Raw genomic sequence first — 13,268 nt, 5'->3', positions numbered from 1 at the left:
AGCACCTTCGTAATGCATTTGTTCCTCTTCTTACCCACAGTCTTGATTAAATTCCATATTCTGTCTGCCAGGTCCAATTTATATCTGTCCTTTACTATCTTGTTTAGGATTAGACAAGCAATTTCAGCCACCCACCCTCATATCCATGAGTAGAGCTTTATAAAGCTTTCAGGAAGAACATGATAAGAATGGCTTACACTGACACCAGCAGCCTTTGACCACAAGCCCTCCACAAAAGCACACTACAGGGATGTCAGAATTGCAAAAAAATGACTATACAATATTAAGACAATTGTTATTTGTAGTAGGCTATCGCCAATGCTAATGGTGTACCTCCTCATTTAGTGTTGGAAATGGCTAGTGGGGGGAAGTTGAGAAAAAGCATTTAGGTAAACAAATGAAATCAAACCATCAATGTCAAAAGTGCAGCGAAAATAAATATCACCATGACCACTTGATGACCCCGTGACCCCCCTGGCTTTCTCACTCGGGGTGGGATTTAAACTTCGGGATTCTTCATTTTGAGGAAATCTGAATTTTCTTCACCATTCTTCCAGCACTGTAGTCGTTCACGGCTCGAGCACCGCTTCCGTCCGGAAGAGCAGGAAAAGCGAGCGGACACATCGGAAACGAACGCAGCCATTCCGGGCTCCGCCCCCAACCCCGCGCGCGCGCGCGTCGTCTCCGTTTCCGGAGAGCTCAAGGACAGCGCGCTGCAGGTGATTGGCAGAGAATCGATAGGGAGCGTCCAGGTGCGAACGCGGCGATCGCTTTCCTTTTTGCGGTACGATGAGCTGCCGACTTCCTGTCGACGTCAGCAGCATTATCCCCGCGCCGTATAATCGGTCGATCGATACGTCGATAAGTGAGGACTGACCTAGTGGACAGCTTGTGGTTAGACCACTCCAGCTGCTGCCGCTCACAGACAGCTAAACGCTCACTTTCCGGTGACTTTACCCCCTCAATCCCTTTCACTCCAAAGGATCCACATTAGCGTAGCCGTCATTTGATGGTTTATGGCTTAAATGTAGTTATTGGCTCTTGCTGTCAAGCCGGTCAACAAATGTCCCCGCCACGTAATGTATTGTGGCGTTGCCGAGGGCAACGCGTAGCGACGAGCGCAAGCGTTCTCGTAGACGTAGGACGCCGCTCCGCCGCTGTTATTTTAGCCCCGGAGGAGCGAACGCGAAAACGCGCGCCCTCTCCTCTCGACCGGCCGCACAAAGGCCGCTTTGTTCCCGCCCCCCCCCAGCCGCGACCCGCCGCCCTACCCGCTGCCTCCGCCCCGGACAATGCGGGCCCTGTGAGCTCGGCCTGCGCGTCGGGAGCGCCACGGAAACTGAGCCGTTGCCCCGGTTTTGGGGGGTGGGGGGGTGGGGTGGGGTGGGGGTAATGGGAGCACCGCTACCTCTGCCCAAAAAAAACACAACGATTAGCATCGCGCTGTGACTTTCACTCTAATGTTCATCCTTCCTCTTCCCAACAAAGGGAGATTGCTTTGTAGTAACTGTAATACCGGATGCTCGGTCGTTGAGTTAGGTGTACTTGGGCTTTTCGACCGTGCTCCTGTTTCTTGAAGTATTCCGCGTTCGGGAAAATGGCTATTTATATTAGGTGTTAGGTGAGCCATTTTCAGCAGCGCACAGCCGCGGACGAGATTATTTTCAAACATAGCTGCGAGGAGTAAGTAGCCGTAACAATGGCGGCTAAAGCTATCCGTGAGAGCGGGTCTCATTCAGATTCACCATTCGAGTGAATCCAGCCAATTTTCACTCTGCTGTGGTATGAGAGATACTTGCTAAAGGTAGCAAAGCACATTGTAGTCAGCCAGGCAATGGAATGCGTAATTGTGAATACATTATTTGTAACCACTTAAATTTAATGGAGCAAATGTAATGCGTAATCACAAATAAATGTGGAGTTGAGCCAAGGCTATGCCTAGAAATTAGCACAGTGTTTGCGCATCTGCGAGTACGTGCACACACACACACACACCCACACACACATACACACACGCACACTCACACACGCAGAAAATACTTCCATACTTCTATTTACTGTATCTATTCTTGGCAGCAGGTGTTGCAACTGTAATTCCCAGTTCATACTAAAATAAATGTCAAGTGCCAAGGTGCTCTGATTTTATTCGTGTCATCGACCTTTATAAAACTAAAATCTCAAGGAAACAGGGCAACCAAATAACAGGGCCTTAGACCACAGTTTAACCTGAACTGACACTCAACTAACTACTATTAGTTGAGTGGCTGAGTAGCGTTAGCTACATAAAAACGCTGTCTACACTCATTGAGCCACAAACGGTTCAAACAGTACTTCTTCAGCGCTATCCGCTCTCCAGGCAAACACTCAATAATGCTGCAGTAGGGTTTCAGAGTCCACAGATTCTGCGCGGGACCTAAAACTAGCGAACCGTTGAGAACTCGTTCTCAAGCTCTGCTGCTGATCTTTCATCTTTCCCATTGGCGGGGTGGAGGATACCCAGCTTTGCGGCGGTGGATATTGACTCATGGTTTATGCATGACGTACTGTATGACTCTTGTCGTAAGAACAGGGGAGAACACATGCCCGAATTTGACAGGAGGCAGACAGACAGTAATATTAATAAGGTCAAAACGATTTCACATTCTACTCTCTCTAACCGAAAGCCCTGAGAAATCTCCCAACTGTCTCCAATGCTGCTTTCTCCTGGGTGAATGTAAACAACCATCACCAGCAAAAACACCTCCCCCTCCCCCCACCATCCCCCCCATCCCCCCACCACCCGTTCGCTTATCCACGCTAATTGACTCCCGACGCTCCAGTTAATAAGCGAAAATTGAGATCGTTGGCGAAACGAGCGCGATGCGTCCCCCCCGCGTCCGGGTTCGCTTCTCGGGCGCCTCGCGTTCGCGACGAGCGGCCGAAGGAGCGCGCTCGGAACGCGAGCGGAAAATTCCGGAGCAGCCCGCTCTCCGGTTCTCCGCCGGTCCTTCGGCTAATTAGCTTCGGTGCGTTAATGTATGGAGTTCAAGTGGTGCGCCGCAACCAACTATCTGGACAGGAAAATGAATTCTGTTCTGAACACATGCATGCGTTTGGGTTCTAGTGCGTAATCCACAAAACAAAAGTTAATCATTAGAAACAAAGGAAGAAAAACATGTTAATGACTGAATTATGTCCATTTATGGGAAATTTGCACTCCGGGCATTCGGGCTAAAGTCCACCGGAATAGCTCTTAGGTTCCTTAATGTTTTCAAACGTTTTTTTTGTCTGTAACGGAAAATCTATTATTTTATGGCTCATGACTTAATTACACACCAGACACACCAGAAATACAGTGCGCAGTGCTTTCAGTTCATCCGGTGTAGCAAATTCATTGACGATCGGTTGTTTCCGTCTGACAGTTCCAGTTTAAAAAGCTCTCAAAAAATATGCCCGGGTTGTGATTCAATTAATGAAGAAAAAAAGCTCTAATTTTAGTTCAGGGCAGTGAGGTTTTGAATGTAATACAAAATTTGAAAATTGTGGGTTTTGTCACACAGATTTAAACAAGGGGTGGTAAGCCTCACTTTCTTTACAATAGGGAAATGTCTCCTCCCCACTTCATTGTTTGTGAGTTATTGATATTGAGACAATGAGAAATGTGACTTCCGTTGTGGATTAATCATGAGAGCACGCACGGATTCTGGAGACCATCCATTTACTGTTTGATGTCAGAGAGGCTGTGACGTCAGATTTTGGAACTGGTACAGTGTTCCAGAAATACACAAACAGATATTGACTGAAAAATGAAGTCACATTACAGTGAGCGCGCTGAAATTAACTGTAATAGCATACCTGCTTGTGTTTGACACTGGTTGTCAATGTACAGTAAGAAATAATCACACAATATTTTATTTAAAAAAGACATCAGGCTCCAATTTCAAGAGAACATTTTTTTTTGTCCCCGACCTAAGTGACAAGAGTCGTTGTGATTTATTGAAAGCGTAACCTGCTCAGCTGTACATATTTGGTTGTGCTTTATAAACATGCTCTTTGACTTTGATCTATATTAATGAGCGTAGGGGACGATGCCGATGTCATGTGACTCACTTGTTCCAGAACTCTTCCCTCAATGTCATATATTTTTGAGGCAGAAATACAAGCTGAATTATTGTTGGAATGTTCCGGAGCGTGGAAAGGCCAGGGCAGGCTCATTTCCTGATGAGGACATGGGGCTCCCTCAAAACGAGGCAGCAGTGTTGCGTTCTACCACTAGAAGGCGGTAGAGAGGCCAAAAAAACGACTGCGGCTGCTCAATTCCTTCACACGGAAAAAATGGGATTTTTACGACTTGAGTTTAGAGCTTATTTGAGTTCGGTACCCTTTGCGTAACTTCCGACGACATCTCTTATGACCTCTCTGACGCAGTAGAGAGAATGAGGGGGGAAAAAAAACATTACGAAACAAAGTTTCTCCACTAATTCCAGAAAATTCCAAAGTAGAGCCGTGGAGTGTGACAGAACGCGCCTGTATATTTCGGCACCGCTGACTTCCCGACCTTTTCCGAAGGCCAAAAATCCCTCCGGGACACCTGGCGGGGGCGGCGCATTCGGGAGCGGGCCGGGCGGCGGCGTGGCCAGGAAACCTAAGCAGCGGATCATGCTAATGGGGCGGGCCGCCGAGCGCGGGGGGGTGGGGGTGGGGGGGGGGGGGGGGGGGAGGCGGGCCGGCGTAATGCCGCATCTTTATGCCGGGAGCCCGGCGGCGGATTACGGTAAGACCCCCGTCGGCGGCTTCCGGCGATTCGCCTTTTCGGCGAGCCTGTCTCCCCGCCGGCTCGGACCCCCCGCCGGGCGTCTCTCGCTCCGACTCAGCTCCTTCTGGCGGCCGGGGGGGGGGGGTGGCAGAATTGGGGGGTGGGCGTAGATTTCGAAAGGGAGGAGGATGGCTGTTACTGCCCCCGGAACGACCCTCGGGGGCTTCGACGAGACGAGACCCCCCGCGGTGCCTTTTCCCGGCGTGTAATTCGTCTGGCTTTTTTCCGCGGCCCGCGCCGGTACGGTACGGCAAGCCCCTTAAGCCTTTTCCGATCGACGGGCCGGGCGATGTCTCTGTGTGATAGCGCACGCGCGTCCTCAAACATAACGGAGCTGCGGGAGGTGAGTGAATTAAGGTGACTCCCGGCCACCGGCCCGAGCGAAAACCAGCCCGGTTACCGCTTCTTCACCGCGCTTTACATTACATTACATTACAGGCATTTAGCAGACGCTCTTATCCAGAGCGACTTACACAACTTTTACATAGCATTTTACATTGTATCCATTTATACAGCTGGATATATACTGAAGCAATTCCGGTTAAGTACCTTGCTCAAGGGTACAACGGCAGTGTCCTTACCCGGGAATCGAACCTGCGACCTTTCGGTTACAAGCCCGGTTCCTTACCCGCTGTGCTACACTTCGTCCTTTAAACACGATAGCGATGCTACGTTTGTAAGGAGGTTCGCCGTGCCGCTAGCTCGCGGCCGCGGAACCGCTCATTGCGTTGCAGAGGGTGGAACCGGCTGTCCCGGTCTGTAGCGGTTTGTGCCGTCTCAGATTTTACTGGCAGCAGGTTGGCGCTGGATCAGGCTCTGCGCTATCCTGCCTCTGGAAAATAATGGAATGGCTCAAACTGCTGGGCTGTTTCCTGTCCCGGGTCGCTTGGGTCCTTGCTGCCATCACATGACCCTTCAGCTTCAGAACATATGGTGGGTTCCTTCCTTTTTGTCCATTCTTCCTTCCTTCCTTCCTCCCTTGCTGTTAGTCTGAGTCAGCCTTCTGGTGAAAGCCACGACGGTTTCCTCCATTCCACCCCCCCCGAGCTGACGGTCGGGAATTTATAAGTGCAGGATGACAGGAGGCTAACGCGGCTAAACGGCACACCATCATTACACCCTGACCCCCCCCCCCTCTCCCCCCCTCTCTTCGTTTACCGTCCCCCCCCCCCTATAAGCGGCCGTCGGGAGATGGCGGAAAAGGGAGATGGCGGTAAAAGGTCACGGCGCTCTAATTGAGCCGTAAATCCGCGGCGGTGGCATTTGCCCGCCCCCCCCCCCCCCCCCCAATCCGTCACTTTTACCAGCTAGGCCCGTCGTTAGCGGTGACCCGGCGTGGACGCCGCACCGACCGGACCGCCGTACCGCGGACCGAGCGCGCAGGTCACCCGCTGGGGGGGCGGGTCCGTTGTTCTCGAAAAAAGCGAACCGGCGGGAGATGTTTGATGAGCAAGCGATGCGACGGCAAGCAGCGCCGCTGAACTGCTTCCGTTTCCTTTCAGACATTTCCACCGGACCAAACGCCTGGTACTGATTTCTGTTCCGGAAGAAAATGCAGTCTGTTGCTACGGCTGCTTGTTGTTAATTTTATATATTTTTTATATATTTTCTGTGTATATATTTTTTTGGTTTTGTAATTAGGACATTTACAGCCTTAGTGTAGGTGTTGCCAGATCAAAAGCACAGATGACATCACCTGAAGTAATAACCATGCTTCTTTTTTTTTTTTCTTTTGCAGAAGATTCTTCAACTTCTACCGGAGAAAATTTGCAGTAGATGGCAGTTTCACAGTATAGGTAAGGTATTCTTGGCCGGGGGGGGGGGGGGGGGGGGAGAGAATAGATTGTTCTGGATGCCTGTGAAAGAGATGACACCTGCAGTTTCAGTGAAATCTGGGACAGCGTGCATAAGAATTATGTCACATGACCTGCGTCAGTACAGTACCTGCTGAAGCCTGGTTATACCTCTGAAAGGAAGTTCACGGGAAAGCAAAATACAATTTCGATGTTGTTTTTAAATGACATTGCTTTGTCAGAGATCTCTACAAAATGGCTTTACTTTCAAAATTGCGTTTTTTTTTCTTTTAACCATAGAAATGAGAGTAAGACTTAGATCACAAGTTAAATCCCCGAAGCACCTTTTGAAACAGATACCGCGAAGGTGGCTGGTCCTAGCCCGCGTCTCAAAAAAAGGCCTTCGGTTAATTAAATGTGATGAAATACAAACACTGTTTGCGCAGTGAGTTCAGCGGTCATCAAAATGTATTTAAAAAATACCGTGTTTTTGCGCTTTGAAAAAATAACACTTGCATTTAGTCGGTACTCTTTACTTACGGTCAAACGCTGATTGAATTGAAACCCGCAGTTTCCGTTTTAGGGGCATCGAAACCTATTGTGCTCGGCCCTGAAGTGTGGGCCCTTGAGTTGCGTCACGCATGCTTTCCCTACGGTTTAGGTACAAAGCTTCAGGATGTGGCCTCGGTAAAGACAACAGGTTCCTGTTGCAAACCGATATGCGGGTGGGCGTTCCTCTTCCACCGCCTGTTCCATTGTGAAATACCAGCCTGTTAGGCGCTGTGGCCTGAAAGTCACTGATTCGCAACTATTTTGTTTTCTGATTGCAAGAGCTTAAAATGATGTGTTTCTATGCCATTATATATATAATCAAGGGCTGTTTTGGCTTGTGCAGCCTTGAAGCTTTCATAGAGTAGGTCTACATAGAGAAGAATGCTTAACAGCGCATTATTTTATAATAGCGGAGCGTAACACCTTCGACAATAGCAGTTCAGGGAATTGCAGGACAGGGAAGAACTTTTAGCAATTTGTCTCGCTTTTAAGCTTCCGTCCAATTTCATTCCGCAGATGCCTTGCACGTTTTTCGGCACGCGCCCAGCCAAAAAAAATCTCTCAAGAATTTTGTTTGTAGAAATGTAGTATTCGATACCGAAGTCAGCTTGGTTTTTAAACCGTAAATACATCTTGTGCTCTTGCATTGCGCTATTGTTACTAGCCTTTTGTTTTCGTATGAAGCTTTAGCTGTTGAGGAAGTGTACACACGCCGATGCTGCGGTGGGCGCAGCATTGTGCTCATCTCATAAATCCTCTCTTTGTATACAGTATACAAAGAAACTGATTTAATGTATGGCATTAAATCTCGGAGCTCCATCATCTGAAACAAGTAGCCTGGGTAAACTGTTCACCCAGTTGAGCGGTGGTAAGGATGTCACTTGTGGGTGTAGTGCTCCCCAAATGCTCTCCTTGGTGAAAGACCTGCTAATTTTCTTTGTTAGCATCCTGCTATTACTATAACCAGACATAGCCAAGTTATCCCACCCCCCCAAAATCCAAGGAGACACAGAATATCCATATCCATTCCATACTGCTAACTAGAAAGCAATTACCCCTTCCCCCCTTACTAACTATATTCCTGCCTACCCCCTGCCAAAATAACTATAGACTAACTATAACTATAACCTTTGAATAATAGCGAGGGTGGGGGAAAAAAACAGGGCCCCCATAACCAGGCGTAAACGTTTGGCATTAGAAGGAAATGATTACTCCGGGAATGAGAAGTAATGAAAAATGAAAACGCGGAGCTCATTTGAAATGCAAATTGGTAATTAAATCACGGGCGCTCTCCCTCTCTCTCTCTCTCCCTCTCTCTCTCTCTCTCGCAAGCCTCCAGAGCAGGGCAGACCCCGGAGGAAGCGATAACCTCAATTATCGTCTCCGTTTCTGTCGCCCCTCCCCCCCCCCCCCCCCCCCCCCCCCGTCTCTCTCCGGGAATAAAAGAAAACGGCGAGGTGTTTGACGGCCGCCGCGAACGCGCGCGACCGGCAGAGGCTCCGTTGTTCTAAACGCCGCCGTCGCCGCGGAACCGCGAGCAAGAAGCCGCGAATCGCGCGGGGGGGGGGGGGGGCGAGACCGAGCCGCGTAGCCCCACGTTTTCCGCGTTATCCCTCCGGCGGGCTCGCGTCAGTGTCGGAACGTCGGATGTTTGGACTCCGAACGCGAGAGCGCGGGCGCGCAGGCGCGGACGCTCGGGGGAAAGAGACGCGCCCCCCGCGGGTAATCTCTCCCCCCCCGCGTCGCCCTTTGTCTTCGTGGTTTAACGGAGAATAAGCCTCCGTGTTCTTTTTTTTTTTGGGTACTCCGGAGGCTGCGGAGGGGCGTTTTGGGCTGACCTGGGATCAGCTGGGGAAAAGCGTGTGTGTGTTCTGCCTGGTGATACGCTGCCTATGCGGGAAGGAGCCGTGGCTACAACAGGCTATCTGAGGATGTGATGATCGCCTCTTTCTCTCTCTCTTTCTCTCTCTTTCTCGCTCTCTCTCTCTCTCTCTATCTCTCTTTCTCTCTCTCTCCCTCTCTCTCTCTCTTTCTGTCTCTCTCCCTCGCACTCTCTCCCCCTCTCTCTCTATCTCTCCCTCCCACTCTCTCCCCCTCTCTCTCTATCTATCTTTTCTTGCACTCCCTTCTGGTTTCTGTCTCTTCTCTCTTTCCTCTTCTCTTTTTTCAAAATCTCTCTGTCCCATTCAGTGAGTTCTCCTTTTTGAAACCCTGTACTGACACCCAATGCGGTGCCTACATATCATCAGAGCACAGAGAGAGTAACCAAGAGGACTTACATAATCATATCGCATTCTAATGAATTAAATGCAATTTAAAATTGGTTACATATCAGTCACTCTTCTCAGATGGCCGTTGATGATATACTGTCCTGCCACTATAGAACATTCCTTCTCCTCACATGTAATGATGGAAGGTTTTGTGTCCTCCCCTCTCTCATCTCTCCATTTCTCCCCTTTTCTCTTTTTCCCCCATGTCTTTGGTATCGCTTTTGGCTTTTTTTTCTCTCTCTCTCTTTCACTTACTCACTCACTCTCTCTCTCTCTCCCTCTTTCCGCAGACTCAATTTTGCACCCTTTTTTAAAATTCAGTTCTTGTCATTTCAGCGTTTTATTTTCAGAGGTTTTCATCATGTCCGTCGCAAAAAGAGACGCCGACTAACATTATGTAGTGCAAAAACAAAAATCCCTCCTTTTTAAGGATAAAAACAGAAAAGTATAAATCATTCAGTTTGATAGATGTCGTCTCCCTCCCTCCCTCCCAAGGGGAACGAAGCGGTGAAAAATTGGGTCTCCCTCGATTTCCCCGCCGTAGCCCAGTCGAACAGCCGCCCGTCCCGCTTTCGTTTTCTCCGAACGTCGACGACGTGCTTCGCACACCAGCTGGGACTACACCAGTGTAACGGAACCTTCGCTTTTCCCGTGCGGTAGACTTAGCCTAGATGTCCGTTCACCGGTGCGCTACGTCTATTTAGCGTCACCTCATTAGCAGGTCTTTCCCATTTAGCCATTCTTCCTTTTTCACTGATCATTTCCTGTTTGTTTTCCTCTAGGTTCCATTCTGAAAAAGCTTTTGCACACGGGGAACTCGTTCAAGGTAAAGTGCTTATTTATTTTATATAATTTTTTTGTGACCATCCTCAGCGTAGCTTCGCCAGGCTCTCGCTAAACGGCCGCCCCAGATTCCCGCCATTTCCCGCAGCTAACCGTCTGCGCCGCGCCGCCCCGGCCCTCGAGCTAGCCGCCCGCGCCGCCGGAGATATTAATTAAGGGCCTGCAGGAAGCAGACGGGGGTAACATTTAGCTGCCGGCGGGAGGTGGAGCCGTCAGTGAGAGATGCCGGCAGAGACGGCCTGCAGCCTGCCTGACTGTCCCAATTAATATTTCATAGGCACCCCCCCCACCCCCCACACGGACACTCACTCACACACACACACACACGCTCACATGCACGTGCACACACGCAGTCCCCCAGCCCCGAAACGGCGACACTTACACACACGAACACACACACACACGCACATACACAAAGGCACGCACGCACGCATATACACACACACGCACACATACGCACACACACACACACACACACACACGCACTCACACGCAGACCCCAATCCCCCACACAGACACTCACACACACTCACACACACACACACTCCCAGTTGCGCTGTGTGTGTTTACCCTCACTATCCTGGAAAGCCCAGCCCCCACTCCACACCTGCGCACCGGGCACCCAATTTGATCCAGCCCAGATGCATTAGTGGAGCGCGTCCAAGCATGATATTACAAACCAGAGGTTTGAGCGTTCCCAGAGCCCGGAACCTATCTAATATTTTCATTAAAAATTCATGATATAATGTTCCATAAAAATGTAGGTCACAAAAGTATATATTTGGAAATGAAACAAATATGAAAGACCATCAACATATGCTCAGAAATGGACCTGTTTTTATGTTTTATGCCAAAGAAACTGCACGTTTAACTGCTGCTGTGGCTGTCACTGCTGACTGTTTACATTACATTAACATTACGCTCTTATCCAGAGCGACTTACACACATTTTTTTTGTTACATTGCATCCATCTATACAGCTGAATATATTACTGAAACAATACACGTTAAGTACGATGACAGTGTCCTACCCGGGATTCGAACCTTTGACCTTTAGGTTACAAGACCAGTTCCTTACCCATTACACTACGGTGCAGCGCTGTTTAATTTGAATGGTGGGAGTGTTTAATAAGCGTGTATAATAGGCAGCCGGGTTATCTTCTCCCCAGTGCATTTCTTTACTCATCTCAAGCCCTCTCGCGGCCCACGGTTTGGGAACCGCTGCTATAAATGGCTGTAAACCTCTAGCCCTCTGAACCCCAGCCCCCAAAATGTCTGTGCCCGTCTAGGCCGGATGTCCCAGCTGCTGACACTGGTGCTCCCTGTTCCTCACAGGGGGGCCCCTGTATTGATTCAACTGTTGTTGTGAGACAGTTTAGGGCAAATATCCATCCCAAAACACTCTATATATCTAGAGTGTACAAAGCATTATGGTTACATGTGCTTTCCATAACATAGACTGACTATGTGAATCTAGCTGGAAGAGGTGATCCCTTGTTGATTGCACCTGTTAAATGCGCTTCAGTAAGTGTATATGAAGGCTGTTTCAGCCTTTGGCCTGCCATTGGCTGGATCCTTCGGATGGTGGAGTGTTCTGGATGGGAAAATGAACATAAAAAAACCAAGCTGCACTCAAACCAGTGCCCTAGGCACATACTGCCATAGCCCATTCAAAGGCCCCTTAAATCTTTTGCCTTGTCTATCCACGCACCTGAATGGCTCACATACACAACTCATGTCTCAGTTACCCCAAGGCTTAAAAATCCTTCTTCAACCTGTCGCCTCCCCATCATCTATGCTGAAGTTGATTTAGCAGGTGATATGAAGCAGGGACCAGAGCTTTCATCTTGAATCACCTGGTCAGTCATGGACAGAGTGGGAGTCCACAGTGCTCCCATTTTAGGAGCATTTGCTTCTGAAAATTGCTGTGTGCTTACTGGAGGGGCCTCATCAATGAATTGGGATGCATTAGTTTGCTCCTAAAATGTTCAGCTTCAAGAGACTGTGGCCCTTGTGTGAGCCCGTGGCCCCTGTGAGGGAACGTGGCCCCTGTGTGAGCCTTTGGCCCCTCTGAGAGATCGTGGCCACTGTGTGAGACTGTAGCCCCTATGCAAAACTGTGGCCCCTGTGTGAGCCCGTGGCCCTCTGTGAGCCTGTGGCCCCAGTGAGAGACCATGGGCCCTCAGAGAGATTGTGGCTCCTGTGTGAGACTGTGGCCTCTGTGAGTGACCGTGGCCCCTGTATGAGAGCCGTGGCCCCTGTGTCAGCCTGTGGCCCCTGTGAGAGACCGTGGCCCCTGTGTCAGCCTGTGGCCCCTGTATGAGAGCCGTGGCCCCTGTGTCAGCCTGTGGCCCCTGTGAGAGACCGTGGCCCTTGTGAGACTGTGTCCCCTGTGAGAGACCGTGGCCCCTGTGTCAACCTGTGGCCCCTGTGAGAGACCGTGGCCCCTGTGTCAACCTGTGGCCCCTGTGAGAGACCGTGGGCCCTGTGTCAACCTGTGGCCCCTGTGAGAGACCGTGGCCCCTGTGTCAGCCTGTGGCCCCTGTGAGAGACCGTGGGCCCCTGTGTCAGCCTGTGGCCCCTGTGAGAGACCGTGGCCCCTGTGTCAACCTGTGGCCCCTGTGAGAGACCGTGGCCCCTGTGTCAGCTTGTGGCCCCTGTGAGAGACCGTGGGCCCCTGTGTCAGCCTGTGGCCCCTGTGAGACTGTGTCCCCTGTGTCAGCCTGTGGCCCCTGTGAGAGATCGTGGCCCCTGTGTCAGCCTGTGGCCCCTGTGAGAGATCGTGGCCCCTGTGTCAACCTGTGGCCCCTGTGAGAGACCGTGGCCCCCGTGTCAGCCTGTGGCCCCTGTGAGAGACCGTGGCCCCTGTGTGAAACCGTGGCCCCTGTGTGTCCCCCTCCTCAGATCCGCTGCGAGGGGATCCGGCTCTTCCTGCTGTGGCTGCAGGCGCTGCAGCAGAACTGCGCGGAGGAGCAGTGCCTGATCTTCGCCTGCCTGGTGCCGGGCTTCCCCGCCG

At 50.5% G+C, this 13,268-nt stretch overlaps 1 protein-coding gene across 1 annotated transcript in view; it reads left to right on the top strand.

Annotated features, from left to right (window-relative positions):
* The window catches only part of ralgapa2 (Ral GTPase activating protein catalytic subunit alpha 2), a 113,525-nt gene that overhangs the window by 37,700 nt on the left and 62,557 nt on the right, over window positions 1-13,268 (top strand). The window contains exons 4-6 of the mRNA XM_035384366.1: window positions 6,534-6,591; window positions 10,193-10,236; window positions 13,157-13,268. The exon at window positions 13,157-13,268 is cut by the window's right edge and continues 69 nt beyond it. Of these exons, the coding sequence (XP_035240257.1) occupies window positions 6,534-6,591; window positions 10,193-10,236; window positions 13,157-13,268 (214 nt within the window). The remainder of the gene's footprint in view (window positions 1-6,533; window positions 6,592-10,192; window positions 10,237-13,156) is intronic.

This window comes from Anguilla anguilla, chromosome 1, assembly GCF_013347855.1.
Source record: "Anguilla anguilla isolate fAngAng1 chromosome 1, fAngAng1.pri, whole genome shotgun sequence".
Classification (NCBI taxonomy): domain Eukaryota; kingdom Metazoa; phylum Chordata; class Actinopteri; order Anguilliformes; family Anguillidae; genus Anguilla; species Anguilla anguilla.
This window is presented reverse-complemented; position numbering and strand designations above follow the sequence as displayed.